Source organism: Aptenodytes forsteri, unplaced genomic scaffold, assembly GCF_000699145.1.
Source record: "Aptenodytes forsteri isolate BGI_AS27 unplaced genomic scaffold, ASM69914v1 Scaffold72, whole genome shotgun sequence".
Taxonomy (NCBI): Eukaryota; Metazoa; Chordata; class Aves; order Sphenisciformes; family Spheniscidae; genus Aptenodytes; species Aptenodytes forsteri.
Genome location: NW_008796193.1, coordinates 6,243,006 through 6,269,869, shown reverse-complemented (window position 1 = coordinate 6,269,869; position 26,864 = coordinate 6,243,006). Strand labels below are relative to the sequence as shown.

At 39.2% G+C, this 26,864-nt stretch overlaps 1 protein-coding gene across 1 annotated transcript; it reads right to left on the bottom strand.

Annotated features, from left to right (window-relative positions):
* Window positions 1-301: 301 nt before the first annotated feature.
* MFN1 (mitofusin 1) lies at window positions 302-26,761 on the bottom strand. Its single transcript, XM_009288040.2, has 18 exons — window positions 26,619-26,761; window positions 26,309-26,430; window positions 24,914-25,049; window positions 21,858-22,020; window positions 21,077-21,201; window positions 19,256-19,364; window positions 15,975-16,082; window positions 15,171-15,324; window positions 14,974-15,041; window positions 10,109-10,230; window positions 8,446-8,572; window positions 8,053-8,157; window positions 6,964-7,066; window positions 5,742-5,971; window positions 5,079-5,234; window positions 4,355-4,551; window positions 2,881-3,015; window positions 302-1,934 (listed from the first exon to the last, which is right to left on the bottom strand). Exons 2-18 carry the CDS (start codon window positions 26,421-26,423, stop codon window positions 1,865-1,867), a joined length of 2,223 nt encoding a protein of 740 aa, XP_009286315.1. The 5' UTR covers window positions 26,424-26,430; window positions 26,619-26,761; the 3' UTR covers window positions 302-1,864.
* Window positions 26,762-26,864: the final 103 nt, after the last annotated feature.

Below are 26,864 nucleotides of genomic sequence, written 5' to 3'. Positions count from 1 at the left end.
GCTGGAAAAAAATCAGGTTTTAGAACACTCGCTCGTTCTCGGTATCAGAGTTCCTGTTACACAATGCCACACTCCCTAAAGGGGCAGACACCTTCACCTCCCTCCTTTTTTAAGTCTGTACCAAAGCATTTAACTGATCAGTACTGCCGCATGGAGCGCACAGCTTGCTTGTCTGCTGCGGGAAGCAGCTTTTTTAATTCAACCTCAGGGGTTACGTCCTATACTGGCTATGCATTCCATGTAAGAGAGCTATGGTGTAGGTTTTCACCTTTGATACAGCTGCCAAATAACTTACTAGAGCAAAGGGGTAGTATTTGTTTTAATAAATAACTGTAGAACACATGCATGTAAAGTTTTTTATCTTGATACAATGTCCATAAAAATGCTCCAGAAAAAGAGCATTCATACACATCCGTACCCTCGTACACAAGAAGGCTGGACCGTTACTCATTTTTGCATTTCAGTTTCCCTCAACAACCTTGAGAGTCCTCGCGCATGCTGCTAATGAAAGTTCCAAGAGAGCCACGCTTGTGCTAGCACAGTCAGAAACAAACACCAAAAGACATTGTGGTGAAAAGCGTTCTTTGTCTCCAAATAATTAACTGCCTCCAGCGTTGGATTTTAAATCTATTTCCTTTTAAGATAGCCCTTATCGACTGGAAAATAGCAAATCCCTACATCTTAGTTTTAAAGTTGAATATTTCATTTAGCCATGTTAACGCTTCCATAAAAATATATAAATATTCCAAAAAGGCTTTCTCTTTTAAAATAAGTTAGTTTTAAAAAGTCAAGTTAGAAAAAAGTAGGTGTCAAATGATTGCAGATGGCAACAGCAAAAGCTTTTTTTTTAAAAAAAAAAGAGGCTTTGCATTGCTGGAGGTGAGCAAAGGTCAACTACTCCAGCACACCTGCCTTAAGCCTCACCTGGAAGAGACCTGGTCTACAGCAGAACCAAGGGACTGCTCAAGATACTGCATGAGTAAAAGCTGTCAAACCCAGCCTCTCCCCACTCTGTGAATCCATCCCTAAGCTTCCCCACCCAACATGCAAAAATTGAGTCAAGCCCATCTACTCAGCAAACTCTCCTTCGCCTGGATGCTAGCCTGATGGCAGTGACACACCTGCAGCTCTCCTGGCCATGGGTTCTAGCAGTGGTCTCATGGACAAACTCCCCACTTTACTGACTGCGAGAAATCTGACAAGCTTGTTGAAATAGGTTTTTTTTTTACTTTATCAGTGCCATCTTGTCTAAATGTGGTAGCCAGAGGGGAAACTAGAGCCTACTGCATTTCATTAGTGAATGCTCTGCAGTTTACTATCATCTTTCACCTCCATTTGAGGAAGCGCTGCCCAACCCAATTTCACTTGCTTTCAAAACAGAGTACTTTCCCCATGCTGGAGTTTATCGTTCCCTTCATCAAACAAAAACATGCACCCATGAAAAAGCAGCATCCTCCATCCCTGGCTAACTCCTAAGCAACTGAAAACAGGAGACAGTGCTAACTGTGATAAGCTCTCTCTCCCTGCATAAACTCCTGGCTGCCAGGAAGCGAGGCTTGCCACTGCTAAATACTAACGAAAACCAGTACGGATTTGGGTTTTTATTGTCAAGTGCCCAAAGAAATTTAGTGCTTAAAGATAATTTTTAACTCAAAATCTGCAAAACAAACGTAACAGAGTACCATAGCTCTTCAGTTTGGTTCACCATCAGAGTCCAAACCAAGTTTTACAATAATTAACAAGTGTAATCAAAGTAACACTTTAAATAGAAATCATTTCATGTGACTCCACAGAGGAGAAGTGTCATCTGTAAAATTTCTACTCTGTCCTACAAAGGATCACCAGGAAAGGTAGCAACGACGTTTTATTTACTCTTTTGAAGAAAATGTTTTGTAAAGCGATCTAGTTCATTCTCAAGGTGAATGGCTTTATTTCTGTAAAACAAACAAAAGCTATGGATTTACTTCAGTGCAGTAACATCACAAAGGCGGCAGAATCAACATCAGTGTTTAATTTCTATTCCTCTATTCCTGAAACCCACAGCACTAAGAAAACCTAAACATGTGCTCTGGCCAGAGCCTCGGGCGTTGCGAGTGCGGGACCTGACTGCGCAGTAGAAGGCCGCCAGCTGTCCGCCCCACGTTTCCTTTTCCCCAAAGGCTGTGCCAGGTCCATCCGGGACGTCCCTGGTTCCGGCCTTTCCTTTCAGTGGTTAACCTGGGAGAGGTTCTGCAATTGCAAGGAGGGCATTCAGCAGGGTTCCTCCCACAGGCCACTCGGGCAGCATACCGTGCCACGGGGTGTGCACTGTGGGGCTAGATGTTTATCCGATCGTGGCCTTCAACGCCCGAGGCCAAGAGGCAGCCCACGAGGCAGCCCACAGCCAGGGCAGGCTTACAGCAGGGGGAAAAGAACATGAAACCAAGGCTGAGGCTGCTTCTAAGGCCCTAAACCACCAATTGCTGGAAGTTTCTCTTCTGTAAACACCTACTACTGGTACTAAAAGAAAACGGTATTGCACTGAATGACTCAACACAGCACAGCTGCTCTCGTGTTCTCCTATGGGGAGGGGTCTTTGGGAAGGTGCCACCGTAATTTACCTACAGAAGATTAATATTCTTGAGAAAGCCACCTCTCCCATACAATAAAGAGAGACAAAGGTAAAGATGATCTAAGAAAGACTATTTTGGGAGCTTTGCTCATTCACCTAGGTAGAAGCATACATTTATTTAACCTAACCAGAGCTGTTCAGTTACAAGTAAAGAAAACAGGTGTTGCTGCGTACCGTCCTGCACCCGTGCCTACCTCATTTCAACTTGAAAGTAACTGCAAGCACCAATCTCACTGAACTTGCTTGTGGCCAGTCACACCCAGACTTACCTTAGCTGCTTGGAGTTGCTCTGTACGTTCTCCAACTGATCTATTTCTTTGGAAAGCCTAGCAATTTCTTTTTCCAGGTTTTTCTGGGTAATATCCACCTGCTGACAGAGCCGAGCAAAGGTAGTGGCCATTTCCCTAAAGGGAAAACAAGTTTGTAATCATGGTTTACAGAAGTCTGTGCCACAAAAAAAAATTCAAGAAGAAAATTAAATAAATAAGTAAGTAAATCACATGGCATTGCAGTGTGCAGTAGAACACAGCAATCAGTCTCCAGCTGTTAAGGGATTATAGAATAGCAGAAAGCAGGAGAATGATGTATTTTTTTAAAATTAAAAAAAGAAACCTTAAACATACAAAATGCACCTCAGTCTATGCCAACATCATGTCTGGCAATTCTTCATTGAGCACCAACAGGTACGAGTCTGAGATGGGGACTCTGGCAGCAACATGAGCTAGAGCAGCCAACTGCCCCCTCGTGCAGCGCCCCGTGCCACGCTAAGCGCCCTGCTCGCGGGGAACGCGAGCGCTTTGCAGGGTGAGGAGTGCCCCAGACTCGCTGAGGCACCCAATCCTACTTGCCCCCTCAGCCACGTGCTCCCAACCTGAGTTCCAAGGCTCCTCCTTACACAAAGGAAAAACACCCAGTTACCACCCCAGGCCAGCAACCTATGGGAGAGCCTCCCATAGGAGAGGAGACGTCTCCTCTCCTCTCTACTTCACCTCACTGGAGCATTGGTTTGAGTCCAGCTCTTCCATGTCCTCACAGAGACACACAGCTGCTGGACACGGGGACGATTCTCTTTCCTCTGCTGAAGCTGAACTTTGTATTAGCAAAGTATTCCCTGGGCTACACAGGAGAGGTGTTCTGCACCCTGGTGGTTAGAGGACTCATTTAGCAGGCCTAATTTTCTGAAATAATAATTTAATCAAAACAGTTTCAACAGGAGAGGCTGAGGGAGACAATCACCCAGACATTACTTTGCAGAGACAGGTGGAAAAGTATTTGGGAAAGAGACAAAAAAAAATGGAACCGTTCAGAAAGGCTCTCAAGTTCCTCTTCTGCAGTGCAGAAGAGCCAGGACTGGCTGCTTAGAACTCACCCATACCAACCCTTGAGGCAGAACAAATGCTCACCATTAAAGTCACTCGGGGCTGATTCAACGCTAATCTAAAAGCAGACCAATTCAGCCTCCACTAGAACTGAGCCAACTCCCACGTCTTCATAGTAAGGTGCTGGACAAAGAGAGTCTACATCTTAAGACTAACTCTTGCTCATACGCACAGAGAGATGGATGTATTGACCTTTTCAGGTGGTAATTTCAAACTCTTAAAACTCCCTCGTAATAAATGCCAAGGGACACCAAAGCTGCCTTCCCACATCATGTACAGCCAGTTCCCACTCCCAGGACACCGCAGTACCGCACTGACATGGATTTCCTATCCTAGCGAGGGGAAACACCAGTGTGATACTTACTGTTGCACCTGATGGCTGCAATTAGCACTTGTAAGACTGACGATCATCTGCAGCTTTTCAGTAGCATAGTTTACAAACTGCTGTTTAAAGGCTCTCTCTTTTGCTTTAGTGGTCCAAGTTAGTCTCTCATAAAGATATAACAACCCATACATACTTAAGGAAAGGGAGATGAGTTTCCAGCCTACTGTTCTCCAAATCTGAAAAAGAGGATGCTTCATTAGTTTAAGTAAGTTGCCCTACAGAATAAAATCTAATTCCACCCATTTTTTTTAAATCATCTTCATGGCCATTTCACCAGATTAGTTTAAGAAAATGTATTATTTCCATATTATTATTGCAGAGCAATACAGCTACATTCAAATGAGCTGGTACCCCAGCGGCATGGAGAATATGCAGGTTACAGAAGCCTCGCTGCTTTTTAATGAAGGACGAAGGAGAAAGCAAAGCTCCCGCTAAATCCAAACGGAATGAGGCACCATCAAATCATCCTTTAATTCAGGAACTGAACACAGACATATGGCATAGAGAATATGTCCAGCTATGCTCAGAGTCATTAGACTAATTTTCTCACTACACACTGACTGCGGGTATCCAGTGTACATGCGCTCATCCGGCCCAGTGTTATTAAGTCCATCACATGCTTCATGTTGCACCCCAAACAGGAAAGACCAGCTTAATGTTTGCCATCGCTTCTAGTACAGTGAATGTTGCTAATACTACTTGCCACTCCGCCAACAACGATGATGCTCATAGAGGTCCGTGATGTCAGTGAAGCTAAACTCATTACCAAAGGAACCATAAAATCATCGTGTGATACGTTCTCTGGAGTTACAGCAGGAAGGCTGGCAGCAGACGGGGTGGTAGGTAAAGGATGAGGGATCTAGAAGAGTGGAATACGGCAGCCTGAGTAAAAAGCATTAAGGAACTACACAGCAGACTGGTTTTGTTTTATTTTCATATATTCAGGGTTTGATTTACTTCAAGGAAACTCTTCAGCACAGAAGTCTGAACAATGCTCCTGATAAGCAGTGGAGGTTTTGACAGTTCCTTGCCCAACAGGGACTGGGTTAGAACAAGGGTTCTACACAGGACTGGCTCTGCTGTAAGGATCCAAAAGTTACAAATGAAAAGGTTACCCAAAGGGTTCAATCCAAAGGAAAACAAACCTCAGATAACAGCTGCAGAAAGTTTAGGAAAAGATTTTGTTCCATTCTCACCCTGAATATAATCCAATAAAAACAACCCTCACCAAAAATATTTCACACAAAGGGACTAGGGGAAAGTAGCAGCAAGCATGTAAATAGTAGAGGCAAATACAGTAGAAACCAATATATTCTCATCAAGGTAAAACAAGGCACTTAAAACGTCGGCCTAATCAAGCACTCACTTGTAAATTTGGATCTGCTAGTCCAAATAATACTCTCTGAGCTTGTTTAGGACCCAAGAAACGGTTTACAAGCGAAGTCCATCCCAAAGAAAAGTGGAACATGATATCCTCTTGAAAATCTGCACACAGACTATGACAGTTTAGATCATAGCTAAGGTCAAACCTCCTGCATGGAATTAGCAAGTGGAGCTGATTCTGAGCACCAGAAGGCAACAATGGTTTCAGATTTTCTAGAAATAAAACAGAATAGTAAAGACAAGTTAACATTAAAAGCTTTACAGCATATTCACAAGCAGCATTCTTGCACTGCTGACCAGCTTTGTGAACTACAAGAATCTAAACTGATCGATTTATTTATTTATTTGTAAAAGCAGTGGGCATTTTAGCAGTATTGATCCTAACAGAGCAGGCAATTTATTGCTCTGATAAAAGAAAACAGTCACGCAAAATCAAGTCACAGAGAAAGCACTGCTGGAAAAAATGGTCAAATTAACTGAAAGACCTCTATCAGCAGTCAAAAGATAAGGATGGACTACGAAAAAGTTGGTTTATCCAGCAGTTCTGTGGTGCCATACAGAAAAGGCAACATTATTGCATAAGATGACAGAATCCTTCACATAATTCCATGATCTTGCTCCGAATCTTTTATTACCAGAAACAGATCAGAAGAGAGATATGGATATGCAATAAAGATACTACTTATTTAAAAAAAAAAAAAAAAAAAAAAAAGAAAAAATGGAGCGCACAAATACTTTGTGAAACTATCCTGTTTTGCACTCAGAATCTGGAGAGACCTAGGGAGAGGATTATACTGCAGAAACATTATCTAACAATTAGTGTATTTCATGTATCTGTTGTGGAAGCCAAAAGTTTAAATGGGTTTATGAAAGGATCAGACAAGTTCCCAGAGGACAGGTCCATTACTACTTGCTTAAGCCATTAATCCAGATGCAGTATCTTGGCTCAGAAGTCCCTAAATTGGGGACAGATCACTATATTTACCCTGGTTCATTATTCTTCTCCCCAAGCATCTGCTACTGGTTAATATCAGAGACAGGCTACTAAGCTGAACAGACACTCAGTCTTGATCTAGGATGGCTTTTCCTTTAACATTTTATAGTGTTAACGTTAAATCACGATCAGAAAGAAAATTCTTCTAAAAGCAAGTTTTCTTGTCTTCCTCTAAACAAAAAGTCTTAACATTCCTCCTTCCTCATCTTACCAATCATCTCCTGCTGCGACTGATGCATCGACTGATTGACTTCACTAGAGCAACGATCAGCCAGGTTCTTTCCCAAACCATCTTCTATATGTTTGTTCAGTTCCTGAAGGTTTATAAAGAATATATGCTCATCAATTTATATTTAGCTAATCAATTACATTATATGAGCAGAGACATGTTAAACACTAAGCATTGTTATTTACAGTGGGAAGAAAAGCATGTTACCATGGAAATACCGTGCTTTTAAATTGCACACTGTGACTGAAAACCTAATTAAAGTGACACAGGAAAGATTTCTCTAGGACTAATCATTCAAAGGCATACAGAAAAGTCTGTATTTTCAATAAACTGTGACACTGAGAAGCATACCACTAGCACACTGCCCTGCAAAGCCTCTACTGTCATCATCTGATGGGAGCCAATTTCACTGCTTTGCACAAAGATAAACCGATCCCATCAACTCCCACAGAGGTCTGCTCCGGACATTTTGCATAGCCAGGATAGCATAGACTGTCCTGAAAATGCAGCGCTCCAGTGGATCAACAAGGCTGAAACAGGTGGGAGTTATGGCAGTCATTCATTAGCAGCAAAATCTGAGCGTAAGAGGCAAAGGATGAAATTTACAGGTGTATGCTCCGTTAAAATACTGTTTGAGGAGGAATTTATAGAAGTTTAATAAAAACCACCTTTTTTCTTTAAAAAAAATTTTAAAAAACCTATAAAGTGTTGGGTATTTGCAAGCTCATTTTATTTTTTGATCTATTTTATTTTAGGAGTGGTGAAAAATGTTTATGTAAGGTCTTTATTTATTAGAAGTGAAGACTACATATCAGGATGTCAGTTTCAGTAACCACTCTAGTAAAAAGACAGTTGAAACAAAAATTAATTTCTTTCCAAGAAACAAAGCAGAAAATATTTTCAACCTTTTCCAGTTTTAGGTAAACAGAGATCTGCATATGTCAGAAAGCAAAAATCCTGCAATGCTTAAACAAAGTGTCACATAAAATGCTACGCAAATTATGAAAATACAGAAGTAGAAATTAAAGGAAAGACAAAGTCTCTGGCTTCAAACCATGCAAGAAAACTTACTGTCTTATAGAGCTTCAATACTTGAGGAGAAGGGTGAAAATCTGAATAAAATTCGTCAACTAAAACTGAAAGTCGGCAAATCTCATCAGTCATGGCAGAGGAGACCTGGAAGAATGTGGTAAATACATAAAACATTTCTCCTACCTTTCCCAGCCAGAGTGAAAACAGACCACTGCATTAACTGTACAATAGATGACACAATTACCTGGCAGTCAGGAAGGACTGCCATTTTGAAGGGTTTTTTTTCTTTTTTTTTTTTTTTTTTAATATTGGAAAAGGAACATACTGGACATTTCAAATGTACTTCATAAGGTGGGTGGGCACCTAAAGGAGCTGCCTTACAGAAGAGACAACACTTGAATCTGGGAGATTTTTCACACTGCCATTACTTACTTTATTTTCCACTTCCTCAGTAACATGTTTGATTTTTTCCTTAGTATCTTCCGTCAAAATGTTCAGCTGATTTCGAACAAAGTCCAATCTATCCTTCTGATCTTCTCGCTCTTCCATTGAATGGACTCTAACATAGCAGAAAGGAAATCACCATCACCAGCAGGTATTCTCCCAGGAACGAAACAAGCCCCATAATCAGGCATGGACCACCTAGCTGACGGTTTACTGAGCAGCCAAAAAGAATCCAAAGTGACACTGGCTGAACAAAGCAGAAGCACTGCTTCAGAATGACTGCAATATAGATATTAAATTTACAGGCACATTTTAAAGGCTGCACTGATCGAACATGACTCAAATTACTGGGTTTTGATATATTTACAAAGCCAGAATGTGGAGCTGGAATTATTACCATCGTACATAATTACAACTAAAAAAGGTGGGGGGAATCAGGGGCCTTTAATACTTAGTCTATCCTGATTTAAAAATTAAAAAAAGAAAAAGGATAAATCTGATCAAACTGTCCTACTGCTGCTCACCAGCACCACTCAACTATTCCTTAACAGTGACATGGGTCTGATGACCCTGCAAAGCAAAGGGGAGGCGGCAGAAACTAACCTTGTCACAAACAACTCTCTTCAGAAGTCCTTGACCTATCATTTAAGTAAAAATTGCTTAAAATCTAAAGTAGTTATATCTTGAAGGGCCAGCAGAAACAGCAAAGAGCAATTCAGATTAAGAGGGGTCACTACACAGGTTTTGGCAGGCCGATTGACAGAAAGAAGTAGAATATCAGAATATTTTCAAACATTTCACAGCATGTTTTCATAGGATCTGACAACGTGAGACAAGTTAGTATGTAAACACGCAGTTTGTAAAAGCTGGTATAATCAGGAAGATGAGTGTCTTTGACAGGCACAGTGGAGTCTGAAACATAAAGACACACTGTTAACAGACACAGAAAGGAGATGGATGGAAAGGATTAAACACGACAGCAAGTTCACCGTGTACAAGAGAGACAAGAGGTAGCAACAAAACTGAGGGGAAAACACCATACATATGCAAACCTCAAAGAATATATGAAACTATCAGACAGAGTAGGTGAGCTGCTATCATTAGCACTAAAAGGATTACATGAGCAAAGAGAAAATAAAAGGTATTTAAGGATACAATCTGGAATAGGCCGGAGGCCAAGCCTCTGTTAGCTTGGGCTCTCCTCATCCCTTACAGTATTCTAACCACTTGCAAATTAAAGTGTCTACATCCTCCCACTTATTTTCTCAGTGTTACTGTTAACAAAAAACTTAGGTAAAGCAGGCCCGAACATCACTGCTGAAATGCTGGATACAGCTAGAAAAACTTAAAATTTCAAATATTTTTGAAAAAAGTTTTGAAAACCCCCAGACTGCCTGTGTAACTGTAAGTCAGTAACGAAGAACAGCAAAGTAAACCAAGATCCCTATACAGAAGTCACAGACCAAGGACAAGACTGAGCGGTGCAAGTGAAGAGTAGTAAGACTAACACACCAGAGAAATTCTCTATTTCTTACCAAGCGAGAAAAGTGAATTTTAAAGTCCATAATGGCCCAAGAAAATCACCAGCACAGAAATGGCTCCTCAGAGGATCTGGATAAACCAAAGCCAACCAGCCCTCCAACCAACCTACCTTTTCTCTGCTGCTGCTACGTTTATGGCGTCCATAATGTTTTTCACAGTATCTATTATCTGTTTAGCTCTGATAGTGTGCTGTTCAAACTTGGTTTTCACGGCTGACTGCGAGATACACTCCTGCGAGGGGCCCAAGCCACAACACATTACTGCAATTCCATGCCAACACATTCAGGAATTTCACTGTCAGAAAGCACATGCTGCTCATTTTACCATGAACTTAAACCAATGGGAAATAAAAAGGGAGAAAGTATATAGAAATTAAAAAGACAACAGAACTGAAATCTCAAATGAGTCTATAGCAGCAAATCTGTACCTTCATGTTCATTCACAGTAATGTGCATAGGTTTTTATTCTTTTAAAATAAATTGTGTAAAGAAAAAAAAAAACCTCAGATGAATACATAAGATAAATCTAGTTCTACAGAAAATTTTCCAAACTATCTCTTCAGAATTATAAATGTCTAACATGAACGCTGACAATATTGCCTAGCTTGAGTTTTCTTTCTTGCAATAAATATTCTTTAGTTTCAAGAAGCAGTTCTGTCAATAAAATTTGACATGCTCATGTCAATACTGACCATCCAGGAACAAAATAGACAATCAGATATAAGAAACAAGGATTCTCTCACAGGATAAAAAAAAGTTGTTAAATAGTCCTTAAAATATTAGCTTATTTGCAGATTATTGAAGTGTTAAATGAATGAGTACAGAATGCTCTAAAGATACCATTTCTAATCAATCTGCAATTTTGAATATTTTTCAGTGATTCAGAAATTACAGGACACTGATTGAAAAGATATACAGATATTCATTTTGGGCAAAAGCCAATCAACTGTGATAAACTTTAAATTAAGACTTTTGACTTTTTTCAAGCAACTGCACATCCTGAGTTATGCAGCCAATTAAATTCAACCTGCGCTAAGTCACCACAAAGTAGCAACATCATCTGTGTTTGAGGGGGAAGAAAGCAAGCAGCTAGTTTCTTTATACCAGATCTATGGGGTTTTTAAATTGTTCTCAATTCATGGATGCACCTTTCATAGCACAAACAGGTTTAGGTTGCTTTTAAAAGACTTGCCTATGACCTTAGCACACGCTGTAATAACAAATTTCAGCTATGTAAAAATAATAGATCAAAACAAAACAAACAAAATGGGTGAAATATATTCCCTGTTCCTCGACGAAGTAGATCTAGAAATCAGCAATGAAAGGCCAGAGTTTCATAAATATCAGCACATTGTAAGAGCTAGACTAGACACAGAGGAAAGAGTCTTCTGAACATTAGTATGTGGTAGATAAAAGGATGACAGCCACTCACAACACAATCAGAAAATCCAAGTTAGAGCACTAGGAAAAACACAAAGGTTAGTTAAATGACTGGGAAAGGTAAGAGGGGGACAGCAGCAGTTTTGCTGTTAGTCTGTAAATACGTATTTATCGAAACAAAGAGAAAAGGTATGTTTCAACAGCGTAACCAAAACCAGTTACCTTCCAGCCCACTTCCAGTATAGCAAGATAGTCTTTAAGCACACAGCTTATTACATTCCCGTGCAGTTAGGGAAGGACTCTGCGGTAGTGTACTAATTCAGGCTGTGTTATTCACTCCAATTTACAGCCAGAATTACTATTCTGCCCTGCCTCCCTCCTCCACTCCTCCCCACACCATTTCTGTTACCCGTTTTTTGAAGAAACTTGAGAAACACTACAACCTGAGGCATAGTGGGGTTTGGTCTTATGTAGAATATCCACTAAGGACTACTGCACACAGTGCACTGTGCATGCACTTTGCTGTTTCGATAAGGCACTTCTATGTATCTCATTGCAAAATTTCAGAAGAAAGATACACAGACTACTTTCTGTTATTCCACAATATAAAAATTCAGAATTGATCCACTAATCCAACCCTTTCCTTTAAGACTGCATATCTTTTTTTCTTCGTTGTAACACAGCTGACATACATGGTAACATCACTTTTTAACGCTACTACCTGAATCTCTAAAAATCTTAATCTCACCACTGCTTACAAGTGTTTCTAGTAACGCCTGGACCAGTTTTTCTTTTAGCAACTTTAACCACCCTGTGCTTTGCAGAAGAACGTGTTATATCTATTTTTGGAATGACTTTTGCCCTCACACAAAAGTCTACATAAATGTAGTTACAAACCTTTCAAAAATGGTCCAAATTTTTCCCCCTTCACAACAAACTAGCACCGATGGGTTGTTTCTAGATTTTTTTTTTTATGATTCTAGCTATACTGAGCTCATATCAGTCCTGGGATGAACAGGCTTTCCCATCAGGGAACTGATACTAAAATCAGGAATGTGGAACTACTGGACAAGTAACAGTTCCTCCTCTCAGCCCTTGTGGAGAAGAGGAAGAAGCTGTCCAATTTTAGTGAAGACAAAAGCAAGGTGAGAGAATCCAGGAGGAGCAAAACCAGCAGATACAGCCAGTGGGAACATGGAACATGTGGACAGGTTTATAAATGAGGTGATGAGATAGCTTAGAGATGTGAACTGGACAAAAGAGCACAAGAGACATTTGGAAAGCCTGAGCAGGGCACCTGAACGGGACAAGGAGCTAAAGGCAAGACAGACAGACTGAAGCAGAGAAGGGGTCAGTGGACAGACAGACAGAACAGCGTCTGTGCTCTTGTCCCTTCCCTTTCACAGACTGGAGTGTAATCCAAGGGTCTTAGGACTTGCAGCTCCTCTGTCAGGAAACAGAGTAAATGCAAAGCACTTTAGCCAGAAGTGCTTAGACTACTCACAGCATCTGAATTTGGTCTAGCAGTGCATAAAGCATGGTATCAAGTAGGATTTCGTTCCCAGATGGAACACAGAAAATTCTACCTGATGTACGATATTCTTCATTAATATACGAGCTGGTATAGCCTAGTGCTGGTAAACGTAACTGACACCAGCATGCTATTGTCATCAGTTACTTTATCAGCTCAAGTGACAGTAATTTGAGTATTAGGTCTGAAGAGTTCAGACCTGGTGAACGATTTAAGTATCAGCCTTGCTTTAAAAGCAAATAAAATGCCATTATAACTTAGGAATTGCCCACAAAACCTGAATGTGAAAGAGGCTGCAACATCAGACACTCAAAATTCAAATTACTTTGGCAATCTTAATTTAGCACATGTTGTCATGCTCTTTAAGTGATGTGATCACACTCCTATTCAAAGCCATTCATTATGATTTCAGGATGAAACATGGCTGAACGGGGAAAAACATTACAGAATCCACTCTCGCTGTTGGAGTCGGAAGGTGTGCAACAAGTGAAACAGATAACGTGAAAGAAGAAAAAAGTTGTTTTAAGGCCATTCAGTGCCGTAACAGAATGTTTTTTTGTCCCTGCCTCTGCCAAAGAAACTTGTCACGGTTGTGACCTTGTGATGGATGCTTCTCATTTTGGTGGCCAACTTGAGACTGTGACATCTGATTTACAAATATGCTGAGCATCACATCATTTAATAAGTCATACATCCATCTTAATCTTGAAATATCCTAAGTGTTGAGCGCTTAACTGTAATTGTAAGAGATTTTGTCAAAAAAGCTTTGGGTATAGCACATGGCAAAATATGTTAAAGAACAGTAACTGATTTAGAAACTTAATTTCCACTTTTTTCCTACTGCTTGAAAGTTTCCTACTATAATTCTAAGGACAAAAATTACAAACAAAAACGCATGTTTGGCTACCACTAGCGACACAAGCAAGAAATTTCATGCCTCATGGACTCAGGCCCTGCCAGTATTCTGAACCAATCATTTCATCAACTCAGTCATCTACCATAAGAGTGTGGATAAGGATTAAATTTAAACTTTAGTCTGACATTTTCTTGCTTTTGCAAGACTGAATCAAACTGTTATTTTAACACCTTTTTGATACACACACATCATTACATGACTCAGTTTTGCTAAGGTCAAATGGGCTTGTAATGAGAGAAGAAATACTTTTCAGAGGCAGTTAGATTTTTTTAAAATATACCAAACAGGAATTACTGATTGAAGCATGCAAGGGCAGGCTTGAACATTTGCTGTATACAAACTACAGTCATACTGTTCAGGCTCATGTTGCGTGAAATATGCCGATACATACCATGCAAAACCATCAAGGCATATCCAAAATGCCTCCTTAAGATATCCAAGAATGGCTTTAATTAATTAGAGTTATCAAATTCAGCAAGACAAATGGATCCTATCACAAAAAAATTACTCAATTGTCTAGCCAGTCCAACTTCTAAAGAAACTGTAAACTCCAACTATGAATATAGGTGAACTGAGGGTGAAGGATGGATTCTGTACAGCAACAAGGTTACAAAAATAGTGTTAGTGTTCAGAGTATCAGAGCTAAGAGGTAGATAATGGTGACAATTTAAAAACTCTGGCTTTAAAAATGCAAGTAAATACTTAGACTTACATTGGTGAAAGAATTTCTTACTATTTGTGTCCTGAATTACAATAATTAATTACAAAGCTACAACTTCAGAACAAAGTAAGGCTTACTATCCAGCAAACATTTCACCAGCTCATGGTTCTAAGTGATAACACTCCTTTCTAAGAGCATCGTCTCTTTTTATATAGACTATATTCGTATTGAGGTCTCAAAACATGAGATGAGAGTCCAGTTTTGGTCCTTTCCCTCACTGAACAATACTTGTTTTTCCAATGACTACCTGCTATTCAAGGTGAGAACAGATGAACAGAGCCCACAGACAAGGAAAAGCTGTCACGTGGTTTGAATACCTTACATTCCTCCACCTGTTAACACGGGTAATGTTCAGTAAAATTAAGCTAAGCATAAACAAAACCTTTGCATTAAAAAACAGGCAGCCTAAAAAGCCCATCATAAATACCTCAAATATCTGCTCAAAATGTTGAAATTCCTGGAATCTTGTTTGAAATCCTTCAGCAAGTGCTCCACCTGTGAAACATAATGGACCATAAGGGAGAGAGCAATACCTCTCAGCAGTGACTGTATCTTAAATATTTTTGTTTATCATGTTTTACAATATTTTTCTGTATTTGAGGAAAAGCAAGAGTTCCTACACACCACCCTCTGGCATTCCTTGGGCCTTCTGTCTCCTGGCACTCAGAACTTCTTTTGCTGAAACAAAAAAGATGCGATTCCTCGCTTCTACAGGATCAATAACTTTGAGCTCATCAACTAGAAAAGTCAGACAGCGCTCCATGTGCTGCCTACGCACCTGAGGAAAAGGTAAAAAGCTCATGAGAAAAATGCAAAATTTGAGCCGTCATCAAATCAGAACGTCAGAGTCAGAAACAGATGCTGGACAACCCCTTAGATAGCAGATGCCTTCTAATCCCACTGATGCAGCAGCTGCTTTTAACCATTTAAACAGCCCTGGAAGCAACAATACTTTCTTCTACAACTGTCTGTATTTATGTAAGCTAGTTGCCGTTGGAAAGATCTGAAGAGCACACCGAACTGTTACCATCTAACACTGTACTTTGCCAGCTACTCTACGCATGTATACATGTATAAACTGTACCCTCAGGCTGCATTAACATTACAGAAATAAAAGGTAATACAAAGATTTAAAACAAGCTTAACCGTGGAGGAAAACGGTTCTAAACAAGCTTCCCATTGTATTACCTGCCTGCATATATTGTAGTTTGAACTGCAGGTGGCTTTTTGCTCTGAACAAGGAATAAGTTATTTCCATTTTCTGACCAAATAACTTATCCTTTTATTACTAAGACAAAGCTGGTGTTTTCATATTAATAACTGTATTACCTAGGCAATTTAGCATGCTTTTATGCATGTGGAGGCCTTTTCTTTTTTTTTTTTTTAATATATATATAACACCCAAATAAGAGCCATCAAGTCACTCACATCTTCCATATATTCGGGTTCTGATGCGGAGGCATCCCATCTATTATTCAAGATGAAGATGTTTGGCTTGGAAAGTCGCTCGTTCACTTTATGGAAAAAATGTTTTTCCTAAGAATTAAAGCACAAACAGAAAACTCCCCAGACATCCAAACCAGAGTCACACATTCTTCTGTAACAGATTCTGAAGTAATTCCAGCTTTTTGAAAATGTATTTAAAAGAATACATTAGCATTAAAAACCACAGATATCCAACACAAAGAAAGGCTTATGATAGTTCAAAAGTCATCAAATAAAACTGATGCCAATGCTAAAAGTCAAAGATACTGCAAGCTTTTCTACAAGTAGATACAAATACAAATTAAGAAAACTTCCAAAACAAATAGTTTAGAAAACACTGGAAAAGAAAGTCTATTCTTCTATAAATCTATCACATCATTCACTGTCTTTTTTTTTCCCCCTCATTCTTTCACTCTTACTATCACAAAACTTCATCTCCTTTGATACTTCTAGCCCTCTATTAAATTTGTTTGCAATTGTGTGACACTCAAAAATATTGTGTGGGAAGAGAGGAAGGGAAAAAGAACACACAAAACATGACTATATTGGCTCATTTTGTTTTTTAAATAAGACGCCTGGCTAAAACTGTGAAGTCTTCCTTATTTGAACTACCAAGATGCTCCTGTTTACCCTGCCAAATCCAGTTTCTATATCCAGAAAAACACCCTCTGACTATATTCTTCAACTAGGCAACGTCAGCTTCGACTATAGACAAGTTACATTTCCTATATGAGGAGGATGTATAGCTTGAGCCACAAGAGAAGTCATTGCTGAATGTTTTAATTTTAAAAATAAGACATGCATGTACCTGAAAATGTATTTAGGTCTCTGGCCCATACCTACCACCCATCATTGCTGTTTCCATAGACATAATGGGTAAGTTGTGATGGAGTGAATCCCCACTCAGCACAGCTCAAACAGAAGAGATCTCTGTGCTGCCATAAGCTTTTTGAATCTACAGCAGGACACCACCACATATTCTGGACACAACGCTGGAGATGCTTACTCCCTGGCTGATGGAGACTAATGTATGTGTAAACAAGATTACTGTTGCAGAAATAAGAACTTTGTCTGAAGAGAATTTATGAGGGAATATTAGAAAAATCACATTTATGCAAAAAAATATGTGGTTGTATAGCAGCTGCCAAATATTCTCAAACCTGTTATGGTAAGAGGTAAAAATAATGCCTAAGGAGGATGAGAACATAGTTATCATATGCTTTACATGAAGGATAAACTTGTGTAGATGAAGAAAGAAATTACCATTTGCCACAATGCAAAGCAAAATACAAATGCTTTAGAGCAGTTACAAAGGCAACTTCATTTGTGTCTAATAGGCTGAAAGAATTAAAAAGGAGATAGAGTAAGAGAGCTGTTTACTGAGCCAAAGCCTCAATCACAACTAAGATCTATTTCCTTTCCCTCCAACATACACCCTGGACACTGGTTATTTCCAGATTCTAATAATTACAAGGTGCTCAGTGTTAAGTGAGGATTTATAGGCATGGCAACCAAAAAAACTCAGCAAGACATTAATGCTTCAACCAAATTGCAAAACTAACCTATTTCTATTTAGCAACTTTCAGCCATGCCCGACAAGAAACAAAGATTGGCCAAAAATCACATTAAAAAGCAGAGTAGCACTTCTGTGACTGGGTGTTAAGGATCAGACAAATATAAAATTAACAGAATCTTCCAGTAGACGTACAGCCTATATGTCTTTCCTGCGTATTTACTATCTCAGTCAGATTGTTTTTAATGGTTCATTTCTCCTGAGCAAATGAGAACACCAAATCGAATTTGGCCTTTTCTCTGTTACTTCATTACACCAAACTGAAATCTGGCATGCAGGTCCCTATTGTTTCCATGTTTTTATATAGTAATGAGGTGTTCACTAAAACCCAATCTTTTTTTCTTCTTTCTTTTTTAAATTAAAAAACCCAAACCAACTATGGTATGCACATAATGCAAACAATTTCTAGACTCCCTCCATATTAAAAGCCAAAAAGCATCCTTCACTTGACATAATGGAAATGATAAAGCCATAGTTGTGCCAAATCCTCTCTTTGCCTTGGATGTTGTCAGAATCTTCTTTCTTTGCCTTTTAAATCACATCTCTTTTGTATTTGAGTCTTTGTGGATTTGGCTAAGAAGACGGAATGTAATGTTTTTACACTCACTTTATGTTCTTCTCAGATTTCTACCAAACTATTCTAATTTGCTAGAATGGAAGGAAATACTGTCTTTGTATATTCAGTTCTTTTATTGTATTAAAAATTGCCTCAATAATTAGAAAGTTCAGACACTGCATGTCAGAACTATCTCAGAACAATCAGAGCATTTTATTCGTCTACAGTAGGCTTAATAGAAGTCTTCAAGAGATTTCTCAGTAGCATTATACTACATTCTGGCAGTCCCACTTCCAATAACTTAGAAACCTTACATAGATATTGACTGCATTCACAATACTTAGTTTAGTCAAAACTGGAGATCACTACAAAATTAAAGCAAATATCTGGTCTTGTATTTTGAGCTCTTTTGGCTACCTTGTATGCTGTCCTTCTGTGAGTCACACAATATTTAGGCTGCAAGGTATACAGAAGTCGTCTCTCTCTTGAAACAAGGCTTTATAGAATAAAGTTGTTAAAACATCTTCAGCTCTCCATGTTGCACAGAACCACGCAACATGAATGCTTATTGCTAGCATTTTCAGAAGAAACACAGTCCAATGAGGGCAACCTGTAGCACTTGTCCTCAACACAAGGTGTATCAAGGGAATTCACCCTCTTCTGAGACAAGAACACGAGGAACAAGACAGAAATTCAACTTCCTTCACCTACTTTGTATATTTTACTGAACTTCTGGATATGAAATACTCCATAATTTATTTCTTTGATAATACAAGTATCTTCAGCTGACAAATATCGACAAACTGTAAAGTGAGACAAGCACTACATCATCCATTTATCAAAAAAGAAACTAAGATAGAAAGGACAAATGTGATGCTCAAGTCAGAGTAAGCAAAGCTGGTTAAGAAACCTGGTTCTCCTTTCCCTAGTGAGGGATTTACATTGTCTCCTGCCTCCCACCCCCAAATCCTATTCACAAGATCCAAGTGCAACGATTCATGGGAGCTTCAATAAAGGTCTAAGAGAAGCCATTTCAGTTATGGAACTGCTGAGTATTTAAATGAAGAAGTAATGTAAAATCATTGCACATCATACCGTGTTCATGAGAGTTGATTCAGAATTGGCAACCAAGACAAACACATCAGCATCTAAGCAGAATTTGTCAATCCAGCTGTCCAGTTCTGTAGTGACATCCGTGCCAGGGCTGTTGAGAATAAAAAAACCCCACAAACTCATATTTATCCAGCAAAGGAGCACTTGATTTTTAGAAACTGATAAAAATAGAGTGGGATTGCCTAAGGACCTTGCAAGAAGATATAAAGCTTTGTATCTTTAGACTGATGCTTAACTCAAGCTTAACGCAAAACATAGCAAAAGCCAATTACCATTTAGCATTTATCAGTCACTCACTCACTGGACCATCTGCTCATTCCAAAATGCAATTTCTAGTCAATAAATATGCAGAGCATAATAGCCAAGAAAAGTGACAGGCAGTCTGTCAGAAATGCAGGCAGTCCCACAGAATGGTCCCCCTCCCCATATTCCAAGTTTTAGATTTTAATCAAAAAGGACAGTTGTTCATAAAATATTTTTTCCATTAATCAAGGCCTTCTTTAAAGTGATATGCTATACAAGCTGTGCATAGATTTAATAACAAATTAAAATGAAGCTAAAACTACAGTGCTGTCAGTTTTTCAAAAATAAGTGGAATATGAGCATTATGTCATTTTGCAACACCTCAATTATTGCTAGTTCTAATTTGCTCTATTTAACAGTAAAAAGATTATTTTCTCCTTACAACTACCTGTTCTCTCAGATTCCAGGCTGTTTTCTTTTCCCTTTACATTTCACCTTTAGCAACCAAGACTGTGCAGATCAAATCATGCCTTATATCATATCTATGCAAGGATCCCTTCTGGGCTTCCAGCACACTTGTGCTATGCACATGTCCCCAAGGAGACAGTAGAACTGCATAAGATCAGAAGTCCAGCAGTGCATCAAACCAACCAGCTCCTTGTGCCAGCCCAGGCTGGCTTTTTCTGTGACTAACAGGACCTGAGCTTGCACCCAAGAAAATAATGACGAACTCCCAGTGATTTCAAAGGTGTAAGATTAGAGATGCAACAAAAAGCACTACAATTCATCAAAATACACTCAGGATGTTATTTTTCTGGATATGAAGAAATCATACTTACAAATTCACTCATACTCGAGTGAATTACTCACAAATTCAATCTATATTGAGTCACAAATCAAGCATAGATCACCTAACGGTTTGAAAAAATATTACCAGGTCATACCCCAAAGCAGCCGGGAACACGGGCATTTGACATAAGCAAAACCCCCAGCTTTCAGAATTCTTTAAATACACAAACTGTAGGAAATGTTAGCCCAGCACACAGGCACACACAGATGACAGTCACAATTACGTCTTCAGGTCACCCATTACTTTGATAAGTAGGCACTGCAACTCTTATCAGAAGCTTTTAGAAGTGAAGTCCAGATTGCTTATACTTCTCATGATCAGTCTCAAGTGTTTAAAGACAGGAGATGGGCAAAAGGTTGTTGCTGCAACAACCCTATTCACACTTCCGTACTGTTTTAAAGGTGGAAGTATCCTCAGCCAAAAGCTAGTCCCTTATTCAGCTCAATCACAAGACACTTGTTTGTTCCAACTGTTACAAGGCCAAAATCAGTGGGGTGATGACAGGCAGCAGTATACACCAAAGAACAAACTCTGTACTCTCCAAAAAAAAAAAAAAAAAAAAAAAAAAAAAGAAAAAGGAAAAAAAAAAGCTTTTCAATAATTTGGCAACCTAACAAACAAAACACCACCGATCAGTAAACCAGTCTCTTTTCTAAACACTGTAATGGCTAATTTATTTAAGAAAATATTTACTAAAACAGAAAACATACCTGTCCACTAAAACCAAATCATCTCTCAGCAGGGCACACTTTGACTTGGGCCAAAAGACATGGACAAGACAGCCAGCTTGCAAATCTTTATCCATGTGAAGTGCATGAGCAAGCTGATTGACTGTCTATAAAGAGCATAAAGAGAAGACAAACATGAATATGCACCACAAACAAGTCTGTATACCAGTCTAATTTGGTTCTCAAGCAAACCCGGACAGGATCTATCTTGAACAGGGTAAGAGAGTTCATACTTCCTTCTGGTGAATACTTGTGATTTTTATTTTTTTTTAACCTCTTAGACTCACCAGCATCTAAAGAACAAGTTGTGCCTTGTAACTCAGACAGGAGTTTCTTTGGAGCCACAAAGTGGTATTCCTTACAGGGCTAGACTGCATGATACTGAGCATCATCATGAATTTGCCTCAGAGGTTTAACATATCAGCGTGAGCAGCTAAATAAGCTAAGCACCATAAGGCCAAATGAGAGGCACATTCCAAATTGTTAACAAGTAACAGAACTTACTCTCAGTCCTATAAAAATAGATCACTCAACATATGCTATGCTACAATCAGACACACATTAGTTGTTTCTCTGAAATATCCAAGAAAAACTGTGAAGTTGACCATTTTAGTTTGTTAGTTATTCCCTCCTAAATAAGAGCTTAAAAATACAGAATGAGTTAACCTTATACTTTTCATTAGACCTGAAATCATTGTTAAAAGATAGATCTTTTGAGAAATAGTTACTGTGAAAAGTAGCATTAATCATTCAAAAACCGTACCTTGACACTCTTCTTTTCATCTGATCCTTCTGTCATAAGATAAGCCTTATCTCCATCTGTCCCTTCCACACTGAGAAAGCAGTTAGTTGTATGGCCAATCCCACTAGGAAGTACCTTATCCCAAAGCATCGCATTAATGACCGAACTTTTCCCGCTGCTTGTTCTAGAGGGGTAGAAAATAAGAGCACTTTGAGCACAGTACAGCAACATTACACATACCTTAGTTTTGAACTGAATGCACCCCCATTTAACTGCGTCAGACCCACATACTGCAAGTTGTTTCGGGTGATAGAGCTTCAAGCCAGTACAGCATAGCTTGCCAGAAAAGAATAGGGAGTGCAGGAAAAGTTCATCTGAATAGCAATTCCAAAAATCTTTCATGGTATCAACATTGCCTATCCAACCAAGAAAACCAATTTTGATTTGCATAACACATACTGGCTCAACAAGCCCAACCTGTACTGGCAAGTATGCTTCATCTGGTATACCTCAATCTGTGTAACGGATTTGTAAAAGATATTGGCTCAACTTTGCTACACCAGAAAAAGCATCTAGCATAAAAAGATGCCTTAGATCAACTTAAAGCAATTGGTAAGTCACAGCACGCCGTCCCACATAAGGGGGCAGCCTGCCCTCTTCTTTGTGCCAGCCCTAGCATGCCTATAAAAAAGAACGGATTGAAAATATATGTAACATTTTGGGCAGAATTATGTTCTGATTAGACAACAATTCCACATTCCCACTCACAGCAAAGCTAAAGGAATTCCAGGGATGCTGAAGGACACGAGGAGAATGCTGCATGACAGGGGCAGGGAAGGACTACCCTCTATGGTGGCAATCAATGGTGATTCCCTAAAATGTTTGTGAAATTACCACCTCAGCAACTTAACCTGTCTTTAGAGAAACATCTGATCTTTACTAGTCAGAAAGGAACTGCTGCTTCTGATGGAGTCTTCTAGGCATGAGATGAGGTACAAAAGGAGCATCACTGTACTACTGCCTTCAGATATGTTTCAAAGCATTGCTGTCTGGGAATTCTCATTACACCCAGCAATGACAACTCAGAACAATTTAATGGATGATAATCTCAACTGAATGAAAATTCCTACAGTAAGACGTGTAACAATGCGCAAAAACCCCTCAAATTTATTTCTTGTGCATAATCCTTATAACACAAATGCTGTCTTTAACAATGAAACTTAGTCTTGTCCTTATTTCAGAAGGAAGAGGTAGCTAAATTAACCAAAACCCTGTTGATTAAAAGGAACTGGTGACCAACTCAAGATTCTGCAAGAACGTGAAGTTCTCAGCAATGTCCTATTTCACACTAAACCTCCACCCCTCACCCATAAATATTTGAGGTTTAACTATTACACAACAGTATAAAGTTACATAGACTATAAGTCATTTTTGAGCTACTTCTTCTAGAAAAAGTTCAGTGTTCACTGTACAACAGTTTACAAATCTATTCAAAATGTCAGAGGGAGAATTAAATTCTTTTTCCTGCTCTGAACTTCTGCCCTTTGCAAAAGCAACTTTTATCACACATTACAGCTTGTAAACGTATTCAACTTTTAACTTTGTGAAATATCAAGTCTGAAATATAAGTAATTTCTTTGCCCCAGACCCTTTTATTGTTTTTCTTTAAATAGCTAAACTATTTTTAGTAAAATGAAGGTAAGACCACTGTTGTACACTTTTTTCCCCAATACTATTACAGAATTTTTAGAACTAAAACATGAATAGTCATACTCCAGAAAAAGTACGTAACCACATGCTCAAATTTAAGCACAGGAAAATCAATCTTCCTGAAGCAAAGTGGACTAACAGACCACTGACTAACCAGGCACATAAAAGCATTTGAAAGCACTGGAACCATAGTCTTTTGAAGGACTTCACTATTTTATATCTGACTTCACATTCGGTAAGGCAGATTTTCATCATCTTTCTATACTCTCCAAATTTTATAGGAACAGAATAGCACAATTTTTGGAACGCAGACGTTTATTGGAAGTGTCAAGACCCAATCAAAATTTCTCACTGAAAACTTAAGACTCTTCCACTAAGATGAGACTGAAATGCAAAACACAATACATACAAGCAGAGACACATAAAACCTCAGTGCTTTGTGCCTATAATACCTGACAGCAACTCTTTAGAATACTTCTTATGTAGTAACACATTTCAGGTGCAACAAATACGTTTCTTTTTAACTCCCTTTTTTCCTGCCACAAAAATAAAAAAAATATAGCTGAAATGATCCCAAGCTGACTAAAGTTAAAAATTTTCTAATACTGAAAATACTTTTTTTTTAGAACAGAAGTGAATTTAAATTACCCATAACTTTGGAAATGCTAACTAAATACGCAAAAGGTTTGACACTTGGTCTGTAGTAATACCACCAAGGACTGAACTAGAATTTTTCCTAATTAGTGATTCAGGAAAGCAGAAATTCATAGCTTCATTCAGATGGATCTGTAAGCCGTACAGTACATTGTTACTGTTGTCCCTTATAATCACCACACAGATCTATCAGACTAATGATAAAACCAAGGCAACTGTCTCTAACTGTCTATTTTCCTTCAGCTGCTTATATACGGAAACACAAACAGCTCAAAGTTCAGTTTTTCAGTACTTGTGATCAAATACAAACAAAAGTTCTCAACAGTAATAGTCCAGTAAAACAAAGATATTAAACAAACAAAACCACCATGTTAAAAAAAGAAAAGCCATTCTGGAGAAGATGACGACAAACTCAGACCTTCCTAAGTCAAATAATAGATCTATACAGGATAATTATTTTACAAAGTTTATCAATGAAAAATATGTAACAAGACATACATAATTAATCTACAGTCACGAAGCAAGATGGCATCAAAGAAATATTCAGCATCAATTAGGTAAGAGTGAACACGGTTTTATGTATTATTTTTCAAACAATAACTCTACGATGAAGCACTAATTCCAATGCATTTAAATTAGAAATATGGACACTAAGCCCTGCAAAGGAAAAAAAAAAAAAGATTAAATTAAGTTCTGGTAATTCCTTTCATTACCTGCCAAAAAATGCCACTTTCATGTGTCTCCGTGAAAGTACCTCACCGATGACTGCTAACTTATGTTTATATGCCTGTATTTTTGCTAGTTCGTCTTCTGTTGCTACATGTTCAAGCTCTGGGTTCCTGTATGTTGCTACACATAGAGAAAGAATAACATAAAAGCAATCACATACAGAGTACGTGCTCCAGGATACAAGATACAGATTATTAATACTTCACATACTAACAAAGATCTGTGTGAAATTTCATTATACAGCGTAAGAAAACAAAACCCCACTACAGACACTGGTATTAGCCCTTGTCATTTGACAGCGCTACCACAAGCACTTGTGAAATCATGACATAAATCACTTCAGATTAATCAACAATCTAACTGCTGGATTCAATAACCCTGTGAAGACAGCCTGCTGTGCTGATTTGCCCCGCTCTTTGCGACACCTCCTTCCTTCAGAAAGGAAAGCCGGGACCTCTCATGGATACACCAGCTAGGCTGGGCTGTCTTCTCCCTGCAGAGCTCACTGGGGTGATGAGCAGCCAACTCTATGTGGTGACACACGCGCCTCCACGTTGCTAAAACTTCTGAGGGTGTAACCAGCGGTTCTTTGCATTACATCACGTTGACCTACTTTCCTACTGAATAATGGGAGAACCTGTTTGTCCTTTCTTCTATGCAAAAGAAACCACAACAGGACTATAAACGCTGGAGTAGTTAAGCTTTCACCCTCATGGAAAGGAGGCTAGGCCACCAGCCCAAGCAAAGCAATCAGCTTTTCATATACATAACCATCCTAGGCATTCCTGCTAGCCTTACATCACGTTGACCTACTTTCCTACTGAATAATGGGAGAACCTGTTTGTCCTTTCTTCTATGCAAAAGAAACCACAACAGGACTATAAACGCTGGAGTAGTTAAGCTTTCACCCTCATGGAAAGGAGGCTAGGCCACCAGCCCAAGCAAAGCAATCAGCTTTTCATATACATAACCATCCTAGGCATTCCTGCTAGCCTAAGTTGAAAAAAAAAAAAAAAAAAAAACAATGTCAAATGAAAAACGTGACTATTTCTGAAGGCATAGGCTTACACAAGCAGCATACTGATATATATTGTAACGTACACTGCGCTACCGTAAAACATATTCAAAGCAACAGACAAGATCCTTGTGTTTAAGTCAAAAGCTAACCTTCCACAAAAGTTGCTCCCTCAGTATTCCTGCTAGCCTAAGTTAAAAAAAAAAAAAAAAAAAAAACCAATGTCAAATGAAAAACGTGACTATTTCTGAAGGCATAGGCTTACACAAGCAGCATACTGATATATATTGTAACGTACACTGCGCTACCGTAAAACATATTCAAAGCAACAGACAAGATCCTTGTGTTTAAGTCAAAAGCTAACCTTCCACAAAAGTTGCTCCCTCAGTGACATAGTCCAGCAGCTGGTCGAAGATGGCAGTGATTGTCTTTTTAGCCAGCACAAAGTGCTTCAGTGGAGAGACGGTAGCTTCTGCCATTATGCAACTGCAACGAAAGTTACATAAAAGTGACCAAAACACTCCGCACTCCCGTGTACGTGAGAAGTCATACACTTCTCACCCAGTCATTTAAGAAAAAAAAAAACAAACCCAAAACAAAACCAAAACTCCAAATCACAATGAATGCCAGTAAGCTTAGTTTATGCTGGTTCTACTACCCTGACAAACTCTCACCTCTTCTCACCACACGCGCCGACAGCGGCTCACAAAGCTCGGGGACAGGTTTAAAACCGATTTGGTGCGGTCTGTTCTCGAAATAGGAGACTTTCCCCTCATAAAACGCGGCTCACAACCTCCGCGCCGCTTGGAGGTCAGCGCTGTCCCCTCGGCCCAGCGAGGACAGGCCCGCGGCTCCCTTCGGCCGCCCCGGCAGGCCCTGCACCCACCACCACCTGGGGGAGGCGTCGCGGCGGGCGCCCG

Coding starts and splice junctions, on each gene's coding strand:
- MFN1 (XM_009288040.2), bottom strand. CDS start 26,423: ATGGCAGAAGCTACCGTCTCTCCACTGAAGCACTTTGTGCTGGCTAAA. Junction 22,021..24,913: donor AAAGTGGCATTTTTTGGCAG/GTAATGAAAGGA, acceptor CTACCCCTCTAG/AACAAGCAGCGGGAAAAGTT. Junction 5,972..6,963: donor GTCGCAGCAGGAGATGATTG/GTAAGATGAGGA, acceptor TTTTATTTCTAG/AAAATCTGAAACCATTGTTG.